At 38.3% G+C, this 22,958-nt stretch overlaps 2 protein-coding genes across 2 annotated transcripts; one reads left to right on the forward strand and one right to left on the reverse strand.

Moving 5' to 3' along the window:
- The first annotated feature begins 9,752 nt into the window (after positions 1–9,752).
- On the forward strand, positions 9,753–10,700 carry LOC100755708 (olfactory receptor 2D2). The gene is given in 1 exon segment (XM_027405011.1): positions 9,753–10,700. A coding segment is annotated over 1 exon segment (948 nt).
- A 5,617-nt stretch (positions 10,701–16,317) lies between these two features.
- LOC100755416 (olfactory receptor 10A4) lies at positions 16,318–17,265 on the reverse strand. Its single transcript, XM_027405010.1, has one exon. It carries the CDS (start codon positions 17,263–17,265, stop codon positions 16,318–16,320), a length of 948 nt encoding a protein of 315 aa, XP_027260811.1.
- Positions 17,266–22,958: the final 5,693 nt, after the last annotated feature.

Consider the following 22,958-nt stretch of genomic DNA (forward strand, 5'->3'; position numbering starts at 1 on the left):
TATTAGTTTTTTGAGAAATTCAAACAATGAATTTTGACCATATTTATCTCCCAAACTCCAACTCCTCCCAGATCCACCTCCTCTTCTCTACCTACCCATCTTTGTGTCCCTTAAAAAATAAGCCTGTAAAGTTCCATTTGTGCTGTCCATATACTCTTGGGTGTGTGGCTAGCCACAGGAGACTTACAGGGGATCATATTCATAAAAACAAAACAAAACAAAACAAAACCCTGGCTGCCCTTACAACAGCTATCAACTGCTAATATTGCCACAACTAGGGATATGACTTCATCCTCATTTCCCCTCTTCCATGTTGGAATTTTTTTTTCTGGCTTATACTTACACCGGTCTTGAGCATGATGTTACAACCACTGTGAGTTCATATGTGCAACTGCCCTATTGGACCAGAAAACACCATTTCCTTGTATTCCCGCTCATCCGTTGGCTCTTAGAATGTTTCTGCCTCCTCTCTTACAACAATTCCTGGATCTTTGGGAGGTGGAAGTGTAATACAGATGTCTCCTTTTGGGTGAGCATTCTGCAACCGCTTAATCTCTGCACTTGGTCCAGTTGAGGATTTCCATGTTAATGACTATCTACTACAAAAGACGCTCCTCTGACGGGTTCTGAGAGATGTACTAGTCTATTGGGACAAAAATATCCAATTAGGAGCCAGTTTAATAGAGTGTTCCTTAAGCAGAATTATGGTAGCAGCCTCTCCACTAGGGCCTATGGTCTGTCCAGCCACAGGTTCTTGACCCCCAAAACTGTGCCAGGTATGGGATCAATCTTGTGGAACAAGATATCCATTTTATAACTCCTTTTCCCATGGCTCAGGGATCATTTGTCTTTCAACTCTGCTCATAATTTCCCTTACTGAAGAAAAATGCCAGATTATGGCCCAATCAAAAAATCATCATTTTTATTTTATTGTAATTTGGAAGTTCCTCCTTGAAGGTCATAAAGAAATTCTCCTACTTGTCTATAATACAATATTGTTATTATATTTTAAGATATTTAATTCACTCACTATTTGCTTTCATGTGTCATGTTAGTGAGAAATCCAGTTTTATTGTTCTAAACTTAACATGCTTATTTTACCAACATTATTTCTTAAACTATTTTTTCTATAAATATTTTAAAACACCTCTGTTGTACATTAAATCTCCACATGGGTCTATCTATGAGTTTTCAATTCTACTCTGTTCATTAATCCTCCCCCCACTTTAATCTTTGTGGCATGGCTTTTAACATGTATGAGAGAGTTTCAAACCAACTACTTTCAAAAGGCTATTTTCTATATGTGGATTCCTATTTTCCCTTTAGAAATTTGAGAGTAAATCTACTGAGATACTAAAGTAATCAAACTTAATGTTTACACTGTGCTAAATTTATATCTCAGGCTTATTTTTTCATATCAGGATGGTACTTTTATATTGCTTCTTTTTATGCTAAAGGATTCTCCATTGTATTTGTATTTTGGACTGTGAAGCTAAAGAATGATTGTGTTGTCTGGGCATCTTAGAGCCTGGGAAGGCATGCTGAGAGAGTAAAGACTGGAACCATAAAGATATACTTTATTTCCTATTGAGGACTGCCTAAGGTGCCAATATTAGTCTAGCAGAGGAAATTGAAGCCTCAACACTATTGCAGCCTAGTGCCTCTTGAACATTACAAATACTCTCAGGAAGAACAAAGATGGTTTGAAAATCTAACCAATGACTCAGCTACCCATGAACAAGTCTCAACACAAAAATACAAGAAAAATAAAAATCAAGACAACATGACACTTAAAAAATTATTAACTGTAAAGCAATGACTTTCAATGAGAGTGAATTAAAATCTCAGAAAAAGGAGTTGGAGAAATGAAATATAAATTGTGTTATTTAATTTTCATTGTTTTGATGAAACACCATGACCCAAAGTGACTTATGAAATAAGGAGTTTATTTTGGCTTATGGTTTCTGAGTGAGGGTCTATAAGGTGGGAGGATATGGAAACAGGGAAGCCAAGCAGAGACCTGAGAGATAACAGCTTCAGCCACATGCAGAAGGTAGACTGGAAATGAAACAAGGTTATAAACTGTCAAAACTCTCCCTATTTCCTTCAGCAAGACTCCACCTCCTAAAGGTTCCATAACTACCCCAAACAGTATCACCAGCTGGGGACCAAGTGTTCAAGTATGTGTGCTATGGAGGATAATTCTCATTCAAATGATCACATAAATGTTCAAAGAAATAAAAGAGGACACAAAACTTCTGGAGTGAATGCTAACAAAAAACAAATAGCAGAATGTAATAAAGTCAGTATAAGATATGAAAGCAAATTTGACAATGAGGTAAAAATAAGAGAGAGAGAGAGAGAGAGAGAGAGAGAGAGAGAGAGAGAGAGAGAGAGAAGAGAGGAGAAAGAGAAGGGAGAGAGGGAGAGAGGGAGAGAGGGAGAGAGGGAGAGGTGGGAGAGAGGTAGAGAAAGGGAGAGAGATCTATCATGATTAGCCAATGGTTCTGATGAACTTGAGATTCAATAGAACCAGGGTACTGTAGTGTATATGACTCAACAGTCAATTACTGAGCTTTTCTGAAATTTTATGCCAAGCTATCTCAGTGTTCAAAGCAGGAACAGAGAAGCAATGATAAACATAGAGAATATTTCTCACTACTTTCATCAATGTGCTCAAGGGGCAGAAAGTCTCAGTCAAATGAGGGCTGTTTACATAATGTCTTTGAACATCATAAACTAGGGAAAAGATACTTCTTGCCTGTAGCATTCCTGGGGCAGGTAGAGGCATTTCTTCCATGGGAATATAAACAAGTATCCTTAGATATAGGAACAGGGTTCACACAGCAGGAATAGTGTAGGAAAGTGTATATTAGATGTAGGCTACAAAAGTCAAATAACCCTGGGAAATCATCAGCAGAAGAGATCATGAGAAAGACAGATTATAAGAGTTTGAAGACAAGGTAGAAGAATTGGAAATTTCAGACATGAAAAACTAAATTAATAAGTATATGTGAACATCACATTTGAGATCAATAGGATGGTATGAAAGTAACAAATCAATGAATCAGGGAATAGATGAAGAAGAAAAAAAAGAAGAAGGAAAAGGAGAATTTCATGCCAAAGACATAGAAAACATTTTCAATAAAATCACAGCAGAGAACTCCCCAAATATAGGGAGTGAGATGACCATTCAGATACAGGAAACATTTACATCACCAAACAGAATAGACCAGAAAAGAACATTCCTAATCATATTATAATTGAGAGACCAAATGTACAGAATAAACTATATTGAAAACTGAAAGAAAGAAACATCGTCACTTATAAGGGAAATTCTGCTAGAATAAGATATTTGAATAGAAAATTTAAAAAGCCAGGTATGTTTAGACTGATGTATTTTGAACTCTGAAAGACAACTGCTAATTCGGAGTATTGTACCCAAGAAAGCTATATGCAATAATTGAAGCTGAGTGAAAATCTTTCCATGATAAAAACAGGCTGAAGGAATTCATATCACTAAGCCTGCTCTATAGAATATACTAAGTCTTTCAGACTAAGGTATCAGGGAAAGATAAGCACACCCATGTAGCTACAATAGCTAAGTAAATGAGGAATAGGAAAATGTCAAATACTACAAATTAAGAAAATAATAGGAATTGATCACTCTAAACACCAGTGATCTTGATTGATCAATCAAATGACACAGCCCAGACAGGTCAAGTGATGTATTCCTTTAATCCCAGCACTCCAGAGGGAGAGGTAAGGTGATCTCTATAAGTTTGAGGCCTTTGTGATCCACATATTAAGTCAGGTCACACAGGGCTATACAATGAGACCCTGTCATAAAAATATATCAATAAGTAAGATACAAAGTAGTAGATTAAATTAAAAACAGGAACCCACAATGTCAGAAACAACCTTAGGGCAAAAGATGGTTAAAGGTCATTCAAGCAAATGGAACTAGACAAGCAATGGTTGTTGTAATCATGCTTATCAAAATAAACCTCCAATTAAAACTGGAAGATACAAAGGCCATTTCATAGCAATTAAGGGAACAAAGCATCAATAGGACACTAGAATATCAAATATATACACACCTAACATGATTGGCATATAATTTCATGTAACAAACACTACTAGTTGTAAAGACAGATTAATCCCCAACACAATAATAGTAGGATCCATTATCACCAAAGGATAGGTCATCCTGAGTAAAAAACAAAAACAAAAGCAAAACAACCAACCAAACAAAAAACCATGACATCTTAGATCAAATGCTCCCAACAGATGGCTACAAAACTTACCATCCAAACATTGTAGGAGAAGCATCCTACCCTGCATCCCATGGAACTTTGTCCTAAATAGATAATGTAAAATGACACAAAGCAAATATTAATTAACATAGGAAATTTTAAGTAATTTATTGTTCTTTTCTGACCACAATGAGCAAAAACTAGAAATTAATATCAAGATAAACTACAGAAAACATGATGCGCATAGTGATTAAATGACAAATGGGTCACTGAAGAAATGAAGAAGGACTTAAAATAATCCCCAGGATTGTATGAAAATGAACACAACACATCACCATCTTTGAGATAAAGTAATAGCAGTCTTAAGAAGGAAATCCATAAATAAAAGCAACTACACTAAAATAATCGTGGATATCTCAAATAAATGACTTACTTAAACACTCTAGGGACATGGAAGAACAATTAGGAGCCAAACAAAATTATTAGACTAAGGTCAGGGCTGAAATTAAAAAAAATTCCAAAACAATACAAATAACCAATAAACAAAGAATTTATCCTCAGAAAAGAAAAAGAAGACTGACAAACTTTAGCTAAACTAAACTCTCACAAGACAGTGTAAGAAGAGCCAAATTAAGAGAGTGGTGAAACTTGAGACATCCTAACAAATACTGAGTTCCATTAAGTTGCAATATCCCAAAGAAATGGATGAATTTCTAGATGCATGCTACCCATGAAATTAAATCAAGACACAATTATTTAAATAGTTCTATATTAAGGACTTAGGTGGAAACAGCAATTAAAAAATAAATCTTGCTAAAAATTGTCCAGGTCCCAGTGGATTCACTGCTAAATTCTAACCTTAAAGAATCAACACCAGCGGGGTGGTGATGGCACACGCTTTAATCCCAGCACTGCGGAGGCAGAAGCAGGTGGATCTCTATGAGTTCGAGATCAGCCTGGTCTACAAGAGCTAGTTCCAGGACAGCCTCCAAAGCCACAGAGAAACCCTGCCTCGAAAAACCAACTAACATAAAGTGGAAAAGGGTAGACTGCTAATAAACTCTCCTTACAAAGCTAGCATTATCTTTGTACCACAATTGGAAAATGACACAGCCCAAAAGAAGTTTATCAATCTCCTTGATAAACACAGATGCAAAATTTCCCATAAAGTATTTACAAACTGAATTCAAGAACACATCGAAAGATTATTCTTTATGATCAACCTTGCTTCATAACAGGCATGTACAGATGGTAAAACATATGCAAATAAATAAATACAGAAATCAGATAAATGGATTCAAGAACAAAATCACATGATCATCTCCGTAGTTGTGGAAAAGGCTTTTGACAAAAATCTAATATTGCTTCATGATAAAAACCCTGAAGGGACTAGAAATAGAAGGACTGTATCTCAGATCATAGTTTCTATTTCTTCCCACTGACACCAACCTTAGCATCAAGTGCTATGTTTTTTGTTATTGATTTGTGTTACATTTTCAGTCCCTCATCTGGACAATTTAGGATTCTGCAAATTCATAGCAAATTTCCAGAATAATGTCAAATACATGATATTTGCCCAAATTCAGACATTGACTCTCTTAATAATGTATTTATTATGCTCTAATTACATAGAGACATTATGCTAATTATGTTCATGTACTGTTATCTAGGACATACTATCTTCATATTCTGCAGATAAACTTTCTCTAACTCACGCAGGGAGTATATATAATGGAGCTAACCTTCAATCTAATATTCCTTTTCTTCCAGAAACCAAATACTTAATTGGAATTATGCAGTGTTTCTCCAAAGAAGCCGGGAAGGACCCAGTGATAGGATCTGAAAGCAAGATGGGAGTCATAAGTATATGTTATTTTCCTGACCTCTTTACAGCCATTATACAATCATTTGGGAGACTTTTGCAGAAAACACAGCTCAGGATCCATTCACGCTAATGACTCAGAATTCTCCGGAGTGCTCTAACTGCTCCAGAGGCAGCTTCTGACACCTCTACTTCCTACTTCATTTGCCTCATTTAAAAGGAGATACTGTAATACAATATATTCTGAAGACAATGATAAAGCTTTACAAACATCAGGAGGATGTGAGAGACTGTGAGAATCTTCCTTTCTGCCCTGTCTTAATGTCCAAGCTTTGACTGAGCTCCGTGCCTTCATGGAAAGATGCTTGCTCTCTGCTTTAGCCAATACTACCCTAGAGCTTTCTGCTTTGAGACTGAAAAGCACTCACTAGTTCTGATATGCTAATTTAATCTTTAGTTTTTCCTACAGAAGAGAAAATTTTGGCAAGATTGGTAAAGTAATAGAGAAGGCCTGAGGTGAACTAAGCAGGGAAATAGATTGGAGATAAATAAATCTAGGTAAGGATTTGATTTTAGGGTTTATTTATCTTCTGGCATAGATATAGCCAGGTTTTTTTTCTCTAGGATAGCTCTACCTTATCAAATCATAATTACAATGTTGAATTCCCAGTGAAGAAGAATCTTGGTTCTCATCTTATGGAAATATAAACAGAAGTTGCATGGACTCAGGTCTGGTCTTGTGTGTGTGTGTGTGTGTGTGTGTGTGTGTGTGTGTGTGTGTGTGTGTGTGTGTATTCATGTGTCTTCACTGGAGGGGTGTTTATCTTTAAAGAAATGAAAAAATTTCCCAAAAACTCTATAGAAAAAGCTAAATGAAATGTTAGAAATCTTGATAGTGGAAATGGTGTTTTAGAAGAAACTTCCTGACCTTAGGGACAAGTTTGCAGTCACCTGGGGGGACATTTTCATCTTCATATTTGCATGGGATTTTTTAAAAAAGACAATAAGGGAGATTGGGTGCCTTCCCTTGTAATGCCATCCCAGAGATAGCGAGAGCCCTGCCATGTGCCAAGTCATAGTCACATTAGTCTTGCAGTATAAGAACATTGTAGATTCTTATTATGTACCACAGTTGATCATATTTCTGTGAATAAAGGTGATTCTGATGTAGTCACTCTTCTTGATCAGCTATAGGCACACGGAAAGGCAAAAGTTTTCAAATATAATTTGTTAAGAACTACTGTGCAGGTAATTAGATAATGCTGCAGGCATATTTGTGTATCTGAAAATATGTATTTGTGAAAGGGTATACTTGCATATATATGTCTATTGTGATTGAGGGTTTTAGAATGGAGAATGGGGAAAGGTATTATGGGAAAAATTCTAAGAGTAAATAGCTGTGGGTAAATCTGACATGGTTATTCTTTGTGATATTGTCGTATGGGTACTTAACAATGTATACACTTCATTGCCAATTGACTGCTTTTAGAAATCACCATAGAAACACACCTCTATGTGTATCTGAGAGGGTATTTCCAGAAAGGTTTAACTGAGGAGAAACATCCCACCCTGAATGTGAACAGTGCCATTTTTGTGGGCTGGGATCCAGGACAGAATCAACAGGGAGAACAAGCTAAGTGCCAGCATTTATCTCTTTCCCTGCTTCTAGACTACAGATGTAATGTGACCCATAACCTCACACTTCTGCTTTCATAAATTCCCCACCACCATGCATTGAACCCTCACACTGTGAGCCAAAATACACCCTTCCTTCCATACATTGATTTTGTTAGGCATATTGTCACAGAGTCAATAAATATATCTAATAGAGTGGTGCAAGGTTGTACCACTTTGTTTGGTTAAGAGTTTCTGCGCACATGTAAATAAGCAACTAAAGTATCAATTAGTTAAACACAAGTGCAATAGAACCTTCCTCCTCATGACTGTCCCAACCTTATTCTTAAAGCCCGCTATGAATTGAAACATTGTGTCACTTAGACTCACAGCTCTATCCAGATGCTAGGAGCCTGTTAATGAGGTGTGCTTTTGTCTTTTTCATATTTTAAAGGGAAATGCATACAGCAATCCTCAATCTGGACTAAAATGTGTTCTTCAATCTGGATGTGAAATCTGTATCTCTATTTTACTCCCCTCTAACAGAATTTGACTCTTCTTCTAAATTTAGGAACCAACTTAAACCAGTATTAAAATATCTGACTTTTCTAGCAGTAGAAGTCAGAGGTATTTAATATGTAGTTGTTGACGATATCCCTAAATATTTAAAGTTATTATTTTGAAATAAAGCTGTTCTATACCCACCATTATGTATAACATTTAATTTGCTGATAAAGGGCCATCATATTTATTATCATGCCAATGAAGCTCATATGTTGTTGTTTGTGTATCTGTTTTCTAAAACTATCTTGAAACTGTATTTTAATATAAATGGTTTCACCAGTAATTATTTATACATTTATTTTTATGCAATTTAAAACACTATTTTGAAATACATTTTCCAGATAGATAAAGGATTAGATAGTTCAACCCTTTCATAGGATCTTAAACTTTATGCTTTAAATTTACTTTACTTTTAGAAAAGCACCATGAAATTGATTATTATTCAAAAATTTATTCAATCTCTTTAAGGATATTGGCATGCCTTCTAGAAACTGCTCTAGTATAAAGTATATTTATTTATTTAATTCATGGTCATGGGCTGAACAGTGTACTACTCTATGCCTTCTAAAGGATGTGGTAAAACTGATGTTTTAAAGGATGTTTTATAGTCTTTGGGAGGGGTACATGATAGATAATGGGAGAAAGTGAAAGAGATGACTGGCTCGATGCAGGGAGTTAGTACTGTTTAAGCATGCCAGGAAACCAGCTGAGCTGATGGCTTAAATGGAACTTCTATCGTGGTGATGATGTGTCCACTGTCTTGGGAGTTCATTCACATGATTCTGGTAGAGCTACAGCTGATGCCGTGGACAGGATTGCCAAAGGTTGTCAGTTAGATTTACTCTTCGAGGTGTTGTCTTCCTTTAATGCAGGTTATTTTCTCTATTTAAGAAGTCAATGAGTCCAATGAGGAATTTTGGATCCTTTTTGAGTCCTTACCCCTTTGTGACTGTCCTTTCAAGGAAGATACAACATGTCTAAAATACCTTTTAAAAATAAGCACAATTGCCGGGTGGTGGTGGCTCACTCCTTTAATCCCAGCACTCTGGAGGCAGAGGCAGAGGATCTCTGTGAGTTCGAGACCAGCCTGGTCTACAAGAGCTGGTTCCAGGACAGCCTCTAAGGCCACAGAGAAACCCTGTCTGGACAAATCAAAAAAAAAAAAAAAAAAAAAAAAAGCACAATCATAAGATGTGTGGAATGTGATGGGAACAGAATAAGCTTTCTATCTGATCTATCATTGTGTTATTAGAAATCCGATGTCCAGAATTAAAATGATGATTCTTCTTATCTATTCACCACTTTCCAGATGATACCAACCATAAATGTTCCAGCTCACAAAGCACTGTTGTACAAACATCGAAATGCTCAAAGTGCTGCAGCATGATAATCTGAAGAACCAGCAAAGGGAACTTTTGAAATGTTTCCTTCCCACCGATTGGGGCTATCACACACCTGCATTCATGGAGACTTCTTGCTGAAAAAGGAGATGAACTATGAGGCAGACAAATCAGACTGAGGTTACTGAGTTTCTCCTTCTGGGACTTTCTGATGACCCACATACCCAGAAGCTGCTATTCTTCTTATTCCTGGGTGTCTATCTGGTCACTGTGCTTGGAAACCTACTTCTCATGTTCCTTGTTCGAATTGACTCTCGGCTGCACACACCCATGTATTTTTTTCTGTGTAACTTGTCATTGGCCGACCTCTGCTTTTCCACCAACATTGTTCCTCAGGCCCTCATCCATCTCCTTTTGAGGAAAAAGGTCATTTCATTCCGACGTTGTGCAGCTCAGCTTCTGCTCTTTCTCATTTTTGGGTGTACACAATGTGCCCTTTTGGCTGTGATGTCCTATGATCGGTATGTGGCTATCTGCAACCCTCTGCATTACCCTAGCATCATGACATGGAGGGTTTGCATCCAGCTGGCTACAGCATCATGGGCTAGTGGCATTTTAGTGTCCGTGGTGGACAGCACTTTCACACTAAGTCTTCCCTATTGAGGCAGCAACAGTATTGCTCATTTCTTCTGTGAGGCCCCTGCATTGTTGATCCTGGCATCTACAGACACTCACACTTCAGAGATGGCCATTTTCCTCATGGGGGTTGTGATTCTCCTCATACCTGTTTCCTTAATTCTGGTGTCCTATGGCCACATCATAGTGACTGTGGTCAAGATGAAGTCAGCCGCAGGGAGGCTCAAGGCATTTTCTACCTGTGGTTCCCATCTCATGGTTGTCATCCTTTTTTATGGGTCAGCAATTATCACCTACATGACACCAAAGTCTTCCAAAGAGCAGGAGAAACTGGTGTCTGTTTTCTATGCAATGGTGACACCTATGATTAACCCTCTCATATACAGCCTGAGGAACAAAGATGTAAAGGGAGCTCTGTGGAAAGTAGCCATGAAAAACTTCTCAAGCAGGCTTAGAACCACCCACTGACTCAGATCCTCTTGACTTCATACATATAACACGTGCTAGATAGTCTTCCTTATGAACCTATGCTATGGGGATATGCTCATCATTGGGCCCTGTCAATAGACGCACACTTTAGCCTTTGTGCTTTCTTTGTGGAAGGAGAAGGAAGTAATCTATGGAGCAATAGGAGGGAAGATATGCTTCCTTCCGGTATATCCTTGGACAGTGAAGAGCCTCTGAGTTTCTGTATTTCTTTCTTTCTTTTGAATATTCAATGTGCTCTCCTGGCAGTGATGCCCTATGATTGAGATGTGGCAACCTTGAACCCTCTGCATTACCCCAACATCATGACCCAGAGGTCTTTTCTAAGAATTAGAAAACCTCCTAAGACAAAAATGTATCTTTTAAACTATGGCATATGTTGTGGCTCTGCCAGACCCTAACCTAGGTTTTCTTTTGTCATTTCTTAATTTCTTTACATCATAAAATAAAAATTTGAAACTATGCTTAATACCACACTGACCTAGATGCTACTTGTGTGTGAATTCGTGTGTGGCTGGGTCAAGGGTGGGTGGTGAAGGGGACAGAACAGTGAAGTGGAATAAATGAGACTCTTTTGACAGTCTGCACTCTTTTTAGAGACACAAACTCCTATTTATCAGAATAAGCCCCCATAAATGTGAATACAGAGATTTAAAACCAACATTAAATAATGACACATCTCAAATCTTTAATCAACTCTATGCCTGAATGACTAAGAGGAAGGAACTAAGAACCAGGGAAGGTAGCTGTATGCAAAGTTCACGAGGCAAGAGCTGTGGACTGGATAATGTGTACGAGCAATCCATGAGAAAAGTTACTTAAAGGTAATTCTCCAGCTACTTTCTACTTCTCTGATATTGTATTTCAATCCAAAGAACAAGGGAACCTATCTATACAACCCATAAATCCAGCAGATACTCTGAGTCAAATGGCAGGGTGAGTGTGTAGAGGTTGCATCTGAAAGGGCCAAAGGAAGGTGCTTTTACCCTTTCTGCCCTCACCATGCATTTGTTCATTGCCCAGTGATTGATTATGTTTGTAGTACAGAAAACACCAAATTCCATCAATGACTTTATCATAGTGTGGCATAAAGTACAGCCCACATCTGCTTGATACTTAAAAGAAAAACATGGCCAGAATTATTCACGCAAATGAATGAGGATAAAAAAGGATGAAAAATAACCATACCACAATTGATTAGGAAACAAACCTGTATTTCTGATCCTAGTCAACAGACCTAAGCTGGTAATTATAATGTTTATTTCACTACTCTCTCATGGATTTGTTTCTGCCTTAGCCTCTACTTGTGGAAATTTGTTGGCAGTGGTGACCTAAAATTTCTTTCCTGAGAGTAAGTTCATAGATTCCTTTTTGTTGTTTTTTTTTGATTTCTACTTAATTAGTGCTATTGTTCAAAGAAGTATTAATGCCTGTGAAGGTTCTTGATTTCACACACAGTCTTTCCTGACTGCAGTGCATTTCAGAAACCCTATTTATTCTTGGAAATAGAAACAACCAATAAGGCAGTATTGCAATTTTACTTCAGTCTTCTATGATTTTCTCCACTTTTTTAATGTAGGCACTTAGCACTATGAACTTTAGAACTGCCTTCATTGTGTCCCTGAAGTTTTGGTATGCTGTATATTAATTTTCATTCAATTTGAGAAAGTCTTTAGTTCCTTTTTAAATTTATGTCTTGACTCTTTTTTCATTCAGTAGTGACCCATTTTTCATTTAGCTCAGTTTCCATGGGTTTTCAAGCTTTCTGTTGTTCCTTATACCAGCTTTAGTACATGGTGGTCAGATAGGATGTATCTATTAAGACTTCCTTTTTTGAGTATATGGACAATTTTGGAGAAAGTTCCGTGAAGTTCTGAGAAGAAGGTATATTCTTTTGTGTTGGGTGAAATATTCTGAAATATTCGTTAGGCCCACTTTGTTTACAATGTCAGTTAGCTCCAACATTTTTCTGTTTAGTTTTTGTCTGTATGACTTATCTATTGGCAAGAGTTGGGTATTGAAGTTTCTCACAATCAGTGTATGCGATCAATATGTGATTTATGCTGTTGTAGTATTTCTTTCATAAACATTGGTGCATGAATGTTATGAATTGCAATGTTCTCTTTGTGGATTTTTCTTTTGATGAGTATGTAGTATCCTTTACTGTATCTTCTGATTAGTTTTGATTTGAAGTCCATTTTGTCAGATATTAATATTAAAATGGCTACACCAGCTTGCTTCTTAGATCCATTTGCTTGGAATATCTTTTTCCATCCTTTTACTCTAAGGAAGTATTTATCATTTGATTTTTAATTGTGTTTCTTGTGTACAGCAAAAGGATGGATCGTGTTTTTGAATCTGTTTTGTTAGTCCGTGTCTTTTCATTTGGGCATTGAGACAATTGATATAGAGAGATATCAATGAGCAGTGTTTGTTGATTTCTGTTACTTTGCTATTGTGGGGTGTGTGGGTTGCCCCTCTTTTGATTTGCTGGTCTTGGATTATTTAACCCTTGTGTTTCTTTGGGGATATGGTTAACCTCTTCTGCAATTAGGTTGGAGTTTTCCTTTTAGTGCCTTTTGAAGGGCTGAATGGACATTGTCAAAATTTGGCTTTTATCATGGAATGTCTTATTTTCTTCATCTATTTTAATTGAAAGTTTTGGTGAATATAGTAGTCTGGGCTGCCATTTTGATCTCCTGTAATCTGTAGAACATATGTCTAGACCTTTGGCTTTTAGGATCTCCATTGAGAAGTCAGGTTTTATTCTAGTGGGTCTGCTTTTATGTTGCATGGTCTTTCTCCCTTGAAGCTTTTAATATTCTTTCTTTGTTTCATATATTTTGATTATTATATGCCTAAGGTACTTTCTTTTCTGGTCCAGTTTATTTAGTATTTTGTATGGTTCTTGTACCTAGATAGGTAACCCCTTCTTTAGGCTAGGGAAATATTCTTCTATGATTTTGTTGAAAATATTTTCTCTGTCTTTGACCTGAGTTTTGTTCCTTCCTCTAGTCTTACTATCCTTAGATTTGGTCTTTTCATAGTGTACCAGATTTATTTTTCTGCCAGGACTTCTTCCTTCCTTCCTTCCTTCCTTCCTTCCTTCCTTCCTTCTTTTCTTTTCTTTTTTTTTTTAGATTTAACATTTTCTTTAGCTGAGATATCCATTTCTTCTATTGTGCCTTCAATGTCTGAGATTCTCTCTTCCATGCCTTGTATTCATTCTCTTGGCAAAATTTGCCTCTGGGGTTCCTGTTTTAGTTCCTAAGTATTTTGTTCCTCTGCTTTCCCTCATCTTGGGTTTTCTTGATCCCACTTCTACTTTTAGGTCTTGAACATTTTTTTTCATTTCCTCCTACTATTGTGTTTTCATATATTTCTTTAAAGTAGTTGTTGTTTCATTTTTAAGACCTCTATTATATCCCTAAAAGGGATTTTTAAAGTCTTTGTCTTGTATGTTAGCTGTGTTGCAATTCTCAGGACCTACTGTGGTAGGTTGCTGGGCTCTAATGGAGACACATTGTCATGGATGCTATTGATTGTGTTTTTATGCTATCATCTAGGTATCTGGGTTTTGGAAGCTTGTGAATATGGGTGCTGACATCTGATCTTATCTTTGTTAGGTGGAAGTTTTTCCCTCCTTAGTTTCTGTTGCCTTCTCCAGTCTTAGGAGGGCATGGTTGCTATATGTTGCCTAGTGGGGGAATTCTGAGATCCTGCTAGATGTGGCCACTATGGGTTCCAGGTAAAATGTTTTTCTAGGTATTGGAGGCTGACTCATGCAGATGGGACCCACAAGAGGGAGGAAAGCAGAGTGTTATACCAGGATCTGCTTAGTTTCCTGGTAATGGGGCCAGAGAGTTGGGAGAGGCCATGATAGGTAGTCTTCTAAGGACCCGGGCATAAGACTGTGGGATTGAATATGCAGAAGAGGAGTGAACTTGAAGATCTGAAACTTGCCGATCTGCTTTGATGGCCTATTTGCTTCTCTGGCAGGTGTGGGTGGCCATTTCCCAGGGAATACCTGCTGGAATTGAAGGCTGGGATAAAGGGTCGAGTAGGGCAAGGAAGTTTAGAGGAGATTTGTGTGACTCACTGAAGGTTGGAGGAAGGATGTTTGCAGAAAGTGTTATGCTACAAAACTGGTGATGAGACTTGGGGGTTCAATTTGGAGGAGAGGAGTAGGAGGTGGAGATTTGCAGTTAGCCTACATGTTTCCCTAGCTAGAGTGGCCATCAGGGTCCCAGGGAATGGCTGCTGGAACTGGGGTCTGGGATATTGGGATGAGTTGGGGGAAGAAAATTTGGAGGTGATATCTGCTTGACACACTGGAGATGGGGGCGGGGGAAGGGAGGCTGCAGCATTGGTCTGTTACCCAACTGGCAATGAGACTGTGGGAATGAATTTGGAAGAGAGAAAGAAAAGGTGAATTTCTAGCGTTAGTCAATCTGTTTCCCTGTCCACATTGAGTTTTAATAGTGGTTATATTGAACGCATTTTGCCATATTAGGTGCTTTATATTGTATACTTCCTATGTTTCAGGTAAGGCAGCTAATTTCTGAAAGTCCAGAGTTGTTTGTGTTCAACGGGAAGAATCCTGGAAAGAGGCTGCTCTGTTGGTCAAATATGCAGTCTTGAAAAGACAACTGATTTCATCCAATCACAATAAAGGCACAGAAAAAAAAAGTTGAGAGAAGAAAAAAGCCTCTGAGTTACAAACAGCAGGTCCTCATAATTCTGTACTTATCCTTAGCTGGAGAGTCTGCAGCCTTTCTATCAATGATTGTTTGTTCTGCCAGTGGATAGTTTGTGACTGTCTTTGCAGGGCACACGATATTTAGGAGCTTTACATGTGGAATATTCTTCCTGTAGATGAGTCACATTGTAATTTTGGCAGCTGAGGCAGAGCTCTTTAATTGCCCACCAGCATCAACCCTGGAGGTTTAAGTACCTTTTTATTGCCCGTCTTCCTCACTAGAATAAAAGTTTGTTTTGTTCATGAGTTTGTGTTCAGGGTCTAGATGGGTTCCGATGTGGAATTCAGAGTCAAATTGTGGAAGCACATGAGAAATTAATAGAAAATAATTAGTAAAAATCATTTATTTGTTTTATTAGTATAATTATTTTAACTAACTGATAAAGGTCCCTTTAAAATATTGGGGAAAATTGAGGGAAGTATAGCAGATTCTAAAATGAACTGGATAAAGAGTTTCAGGATTAAAGTCAATGCAGGTGGATCTCTGTGAGTTCGAGGCTAGCCTGGTCTACAAGAGCTAGTTCCAGGACAGCCTCCAAAGCCACAGAGAAACCCTGTCTCGAAAAACAACCCCCCCAAATATATGATGGGTTGTAGGAAATTGTCAACTTACAGAGGATCCTAATTGAAGTAACCAGGAGTACCCCAGAGAATTTGGTATCTCAGTCTCAGAGTGAGCCTTCAGTATCCTTTAGCTCCCATGTTCTTTCATTCATGGATCATAGTGGAGAGTCCAAAACTTCAGTAGGTGCAAAGTGTCCCCTAAAAGAATAGAGACTTGGGGAATTCAATGTTCTTTGTTTTGTCCTTACACTGAGCCCTTGCCAGTTTTCAAGTCAGTCATAGTTTCCGAGGACTCAAAGTTCTGCCAATGACCCGCCTCAGTGCAGCCTTCACCTCATTATTCCGTAAGCTATAGATGATGGGATTCAACATGGGAGTGACGACTGTATAGGAGAGTGACACCATTTTCTTGTGCTCAGGAGAGGTGTTTGAGCGTGGCCTGAAGTACATGAGGATGGCAGTGGTGTAGAAGAGGGAGACAACCAGGAGATGGGAAGAGCAAGTGGAAAAGGCCTTATGTTTCCCCTCAGCTGAAGGCATCCTGAAGATGGTGGAGAGGATTCGGACATAGGAACCCAGGATCAACAAGAAGGGAAAGAGGATGAATAGGACAGTGGCAGTTAGAGCCTCCAGTTCAAACAGTGAAGTATCAGCACAGACCAGGGCTATGACAGGGGGGCTATCACAGAAGAAGTGGTTCACCCTGTTGGGGCCACAAAAAGGGAAACTGAAAATCCACGTGGTTTGCACAGTGGCTACTGGGAATCCTGCGAACCAAGAGGCAGCTGCCAGCTGGGCACAGGACTTGCGGCTCATAATTACAGGGTAGCGCAAGGGGTCACAGATCGCTATATAGCGGTCATAAGCCATTGTGGCCAAGAGGCAGCACTCAGCAGCTCCAAAGAAGAAGAAGAAATACATCTGAGTGGCACAGCCCAGGAAGGAGATGCTTTTGTCTTGGAGTATCAAAGTAGCCAACATCTTGGGCACGATGACCAAGTTGAAGCCTATTTCCAGGAAGGCTAAGTTTCTGAGAAAGAAGTACATAGGACTTTGCAGGGCAGAGTCAGTTGTAGTAACCAGGATGATGAGGACATTGCCCATGAGTGTGACTAGGTAAATGATCAAGAACAAGAGAAATAGTAGAGCCTGTAGCTCATAGGACAATGTCGAGAAGCTCACAAGAATAAATTCCCTGACAGTTGTCCAGTTTCCCCAGGTCATTCTTCTGCACATTGGGCAGTCAAGATTCAGGAAGGAGGGAAAAGCTTCCACATGTTATGTTATAAGCTTATTGTACTCTAAATAAGGAACCTCATTTGGTTACAGACTCTAAATTTGTTGTGATTTTTGAATGCCAAGTATCAGTCTTCTCCAGAATGCATAAAATAATTTTGACTATTGAGTTCACAGCTGTCTTCACAGAATCCTGATTTTTTTCCCCCAATTAAACTGAGATTCACTCTATGTAGTTATACATGTCCAAGCTTTTGTCTTCTGAGAGAATGCAGGAAGGCACAGCTCCACTTACTCACTCACCCTAGCACTATCAACAGTCAGTGGGGCTAAGAAAGACAGGGGAAGTGTTTTTGAAGTCTGGTTACACAATGGAAGATGAGTGAGGTCTAACTGGATACATTTTGTATAACAAATAACCAGAAAAGAAAAAAAAAATCAAGAAACAGACAGTACAATTAAATGCAAATGATTCCTGTGTAATAGTTTTAAAAGGTCCCAATAGCAAGATTCCTAATATTGCAGAGTCCCTTACTTCTATGCTCATCAGGACTTATAACACAGAAGTGGATGTATATGCATCTCATGGAGGAAGGACTCTCAATGAAGCTGTGCATGAGCAAAGAGAACAGAATGAAGATAACATCAGAACCATGGGAGAATTCTGATGTATTTAGTGCAAGCCTTTACATCATCTCCTCTTGGTTAAGTTGTGCTTGGCTCTCAAGGCATTTGATGGTCACATATTATGGGTTAATAAAAGTCCACCTCAAAAATCCAGATGCCACTGATAAGAAAGACTTTCCATGAGAAAGAAATAGAAGATTTCATTAACAACCAAGTTTTAAAATAAAGAACCTCAAATTGTTTTTGATGATGAGAATATTAGATGTGGTAGTCATCAAAGGTTATAATTGATGACTAGAGTAAAAAAAAAATCTCTGCTCTAGTAGAAACTTCCTTCTCCATAACTACATATGTATCATCAGGTTTTGCTAATAGAATGTGTGTTATGTGGATGGTGAGTAAGAGCAATGCTGCAGAATAAAGTAGTGGGTGATCAAGGTATCTGACTGTAGAGAGCATTAGAAATGCCTCACTGAAAAGAAGACACTCAAGTCCTGTGCAGGTTCAGGAGCCAGTGGAAGGAAGAATGGAAAGGGAGATACAAAGAAGGGACTACTTAATATTTTTGCTGATTGACATTTGTTTAAAAATGCTCAACCTCAGTTTCTCTATGTGGATCTTGGTGTCTATATCCATTTCTTGTGCCATCTTCTTGTCTCTTTTTTTCTTCTGTTTGTTTTTTCCTATTCTTGTATTTTAGATTTTGTTATATTATATTATATTATATTATATTATATTATATTATATTATATTATTATCCCTTAGAACCATGTTTGTTTTCTTACTTTTTTTGGGTGGTGGGTGCGTGGGTGGGTTTCGAGTAGGGTTTTTCTGTGTAACAGCTCTGGCTGTCCTGAAACTCTCTCTGTAGACCAGGCTGGCCTCAAACTCACAGAGATCCCCCTGCCTCTGCCTCTGGAGTTCCTGGATTAATGGCGTATGTCACCACTGCCTGGCTTGCCTATTTGTTTTCTGATGTAAGACAGAAAGGGGATGGATCCAGATAAGAGGGTTGGTGTGTGTGTGTGAAACTGGGTGGGTGCCGATGGAGAGGAATCAGTAACCAGGATACATTGTGTGAAGAAAGTATTTTCAATAAAACTGAAACAATAACAAAACAACAAAGAAATCTTTGATATTTGTTTACACATTAAGAGAAAATTTAGGAAGTGCCAACTTTAGTTTTTACAGCTTCATTGAAGATTCATTGAAGCTTCTGGTAAAACAATGTTGACTAGTTTAAAAAAATCCAGTCAAGTTTAACCACAGCCAGTTACAGTTGGAGCCACTGTAAGCACAGTTGCTAACCTTCCCCTTTATGTTTCCTCCCTTTGAACTATTGTTTCTTTTTTATTTCACTCCAGTCATCTTTCGCTTCTGTTTTAGATTCTCTGTTTTGCCCACTATACTGAGAAAGGATAGCAGAGAAGTAAGTCACTGGGGAGATTTTGAGTACAGCCTTCCTGTGCCTGAGGTTCCGTTTGTGAGATCTTAGCAGTGCAGGAGAACGTTGAGTACACAGCTTTTGCTAATTGGTTGTGACTGTGTGTGTGTGTGTGTGTGTGTGTGTGTGTGTGTGTGTGTGTGTGTGTGAGTGAGAGAGAGAGAGAGAGAGAGAGAGAGAGAGAGAGAGAGAGAGAGGGGGGGGCGGGGCAGAGAGAGAGAGCACCACAGCAGGAAGTGAAAGAAACGAGGAACTTAGTTGAAGTTGCTGGGCTTAGACAGTGACATCTCTCTGTTAACAGTGTCCATTTTCAGGACTAACACCTTGGATATTCTGTGTTTTGCAGAATTTAAGCATTAAGAGTGCTTAGCAAAATTTCCACATAACCAATGATTTCAGTCCACACAGGTTTTTTTTTTTTTTTTTTTTTTTTTTTTTTTTTTTTTTTATTGTTGAGGACTCTGTTGTTGTAAGTGCAGATCAGAGTTCTGAGGTCAGATAACTTTTTGAATTGATATGTAACTGGACACTGACATAACTTCAGAGCTATCTTTTCTTGATAAGTAAAACTATTATTCTCCTAAATGCCTCACCTATTTCCTATTTGACAGGGTGACAGTGAAGGGCCAAGTGAGATAATCTATATACAAATAAACACCTTGAACATTTTAAAGAACATCACACATGTCGGTATTGTTTCACATAATTTCTCAGAATCTGTTCTTTATCAAGTTCTATAAAATTCTAAGTGTTTTGCATGAGACTCTGCCATGTGTTCCCCATCTCTTAGAAATTTGTCAAAGAAAAGATATTTTTGATGGTGATCCATCCTCTTTACAACAGGTCCCTTACCCTTTACTCACCTCCTTTGAGTTATATCTGTCAGTGTAAATTCTGGAAAATCTTTCTTCTGTGACAGTCACTATGGAGCAGTCTCAGGCTATTTGAGAATGAGTGACTCCAGGAGAGGCCCCAATTATAGCATTGACTGTGCTAGTCATTCCAGATAAGCACCAGGTTCTGAGTTAGTCATTCCAGAGACACTCTGGGCTGGGTTTATCTCCATCCCATTTGCTGATGGAGTCTGGGTTGTGCCATTATCAAGGTCTCCAAGATACTTTGTTTCAGGGCTGTGCCAACCACCCCAGGTAAATCTTGTGCAATGACTGGGTCAGTGCTTGTAAATAGGTTCTGAGATGTGCAGTGCTCATCACTCCAGAGATACTCTGTGCTGGGCCTATGTCTGCCACTCTAGAGGATTCCAGCCTGGGTCTCAAGACTATTTCATTCCCTGCTGTTTATCATAGCCAAATTATTTCCCTCAACATTTCCTTTTCATCAGGTGATGCCAATGATTTTCTTTCCAACAGATATGTGTTTGGGGAAACTGTCAATTACGAAACTTCATGAAGAACCCATGATCCTATAATTGAATGTAAGTTTTTATTTCAGCTCCAACTTTTCCTGTAGGTGTGAAGCCATAAGAGAAAGGGTCAAAACTCACTGGTCTATCTATACCTCAAGGTTTATAGGCTAGAGAAATTAGAAGAGAGTGCCATTTACATTTCCTTACTTTTGCTAGTTTTCTGGGTGATTTTAACCTCAACTGAAGAGAAATCTTCAGGCATGGGAACTAGAATGCATTACTCATGATCTAACCCAGGTGCAGAATGTTTGTGACGGGATAAGCTGTCAGAGATGTTACTAAACTCGAAGCAGGATGAAGAAGTGAAAATGTGACTGGGAATCTCAAATTCCAGCCCTTCTTGGGCAATAATTGAAGTTGAGAAAGGAGAAAATCCTATTTCCACCCCTCACTAAGATGTTGTAAGCAATTCATACCAATTGGAAAAAGGGAAAATCATTTTTCCCCAATGGGATCTCACTGTGTAAATGTACCACACTCCAGGCCAGACCCTCATTCCCAGGAGTAGTTGGTCAACACAAAACGCTCTCCATTTTTGTGTACTTTCTGTTTCATTTAGGTATTTTTTTTGTCTTACTGATTTTGTTTTTCTTAGTTTGTCTGTTTTGGTTTTTTTTGAGACAGGGAAAATGGAATGAGTAAGGAGGTATGGGGAATCTGGGAGGAGTTGGGTGAGGGGAAAGAATATGATCAGAATACAGTGCATGAAAAAATTGTAACACAAATTTTTAAGAATTAAGATAAAATCAGTGTTTTGAGATAAAAGCCACCAAATAATAAGAGCTTTGCACAAAATGCTTAAATGGATGTTTGAACTTTTCTCAAAATGCCTTTGAAGGATGTGTTCGATTTTAATTTCTCACTGGAAGCATTAATCATATGTGACTTGTTCATTATTGTTTGCTTGGCATCCAGCATGATACCTAAAACACATGATGATGTGAAAATAGTTATGGCTACCCAAATTTTCTCTGTCATTCCACCTCTCATCCTTTCCTCAACACAGTCTCATTTTAGCATTTTCAAGAGAACCAATCATAACACGGGTCCTCATAACCAAAGAACAAATGCAGAAGGTCCACTTTGAATGTCATTCATCAATAAGAGTTTATCAGGTACTATCACATAACAGATACTCGGTACTCAGTAATAAATGGCCACCACTTAATAGGATAGAAATTTTAGGAAGGAAAGCAAACAACAGAATCATAAAATATGAAACTACAACTGTGATAAACGTGTAACTAAGAGAAAAAGATACAGCAACAAAAACCACAGTGGCATTTTTCTTTTCTCTAGGCATAAACTATTAGAAGGAATAAATAATAGGAAAATTTAATAGATCATTGTGAGTCAGTTGAAGACATATTTGTGGATAGGCAAAAAGGATGCTTTTAACAAATTAAGAGTCTGTATATTATCTTGGTCACATCTACTGCAAAGGACTCTGTATTAAGTGGGAGACAATGAAATAGCACTGTCACTGGCCTATGTAAGGGCTTGTGTGATTCTGAATCCATAGTGTAAATAAACATGTCATAAAAATAGTTGATCAAGTAAGGAAAATACTTAGTTCTTATGTGTTAGGCTGCATTATTGCTGTTGAGAAATATGTAGTGTTGGAAGATGAGTTTGAATATTTATTCTTGGCTTAAATTCATCATGGAAGTATCCATAGAAAACTACATTGTGGGTAGTGTTGAACTCATAGAAGTACCTCATACAGCCATTCTGGATTTAATGTCTCAGTGTGATCATTATTTTTTTTTAAAGTTGTTTTGTGTTCTGGTTAAAGTGTGTGTGTGCGTGCGTGTGCCTGTGCGTGTGTGTGCACACGCAAGCGCGTGCGTGCACTCGTGCTCACTCGCTCACATGTGCCTTTCCTCTCCTCTTTCCTCTTTCCCTCCCCTCCCCTCCTCTCTTATTTTCTTAACCCATAGAATTAGATGATTGAAGTTCCTGAAGGGATGATTACACATAGCACAATTGGTACATTTCTTTTCAGTTCTCTTGGACCACTCTCTATTGTGGAGAATACTATACATGCATATGATGAAACATGACCATATCCACTCCTATTTCTCTCCTCCAACTCTCCCCAGGGGCCCCACAATATGTTTTCTAACTTAATTTTTGATAAACCACTAAGTCCAGTCAGTGGGTGTAGGCCATCCACCTGAGCAT

This window comes from Cricetulus griseus, chromosome 3, assembly GCF_003668045.3.
Source record: "Cricetulus griseus strain 17A/GY chromosome 3, alternate assembly CriGri-PICRH-1.0, whole genome shotgun sequence".
Classification (NCBI taxonomy): Eukaryota; Metazoa; Chordata; class Mammalia; order Rodentia; family Cricetidae; genus Cricetulus; species Cricetulus griseus.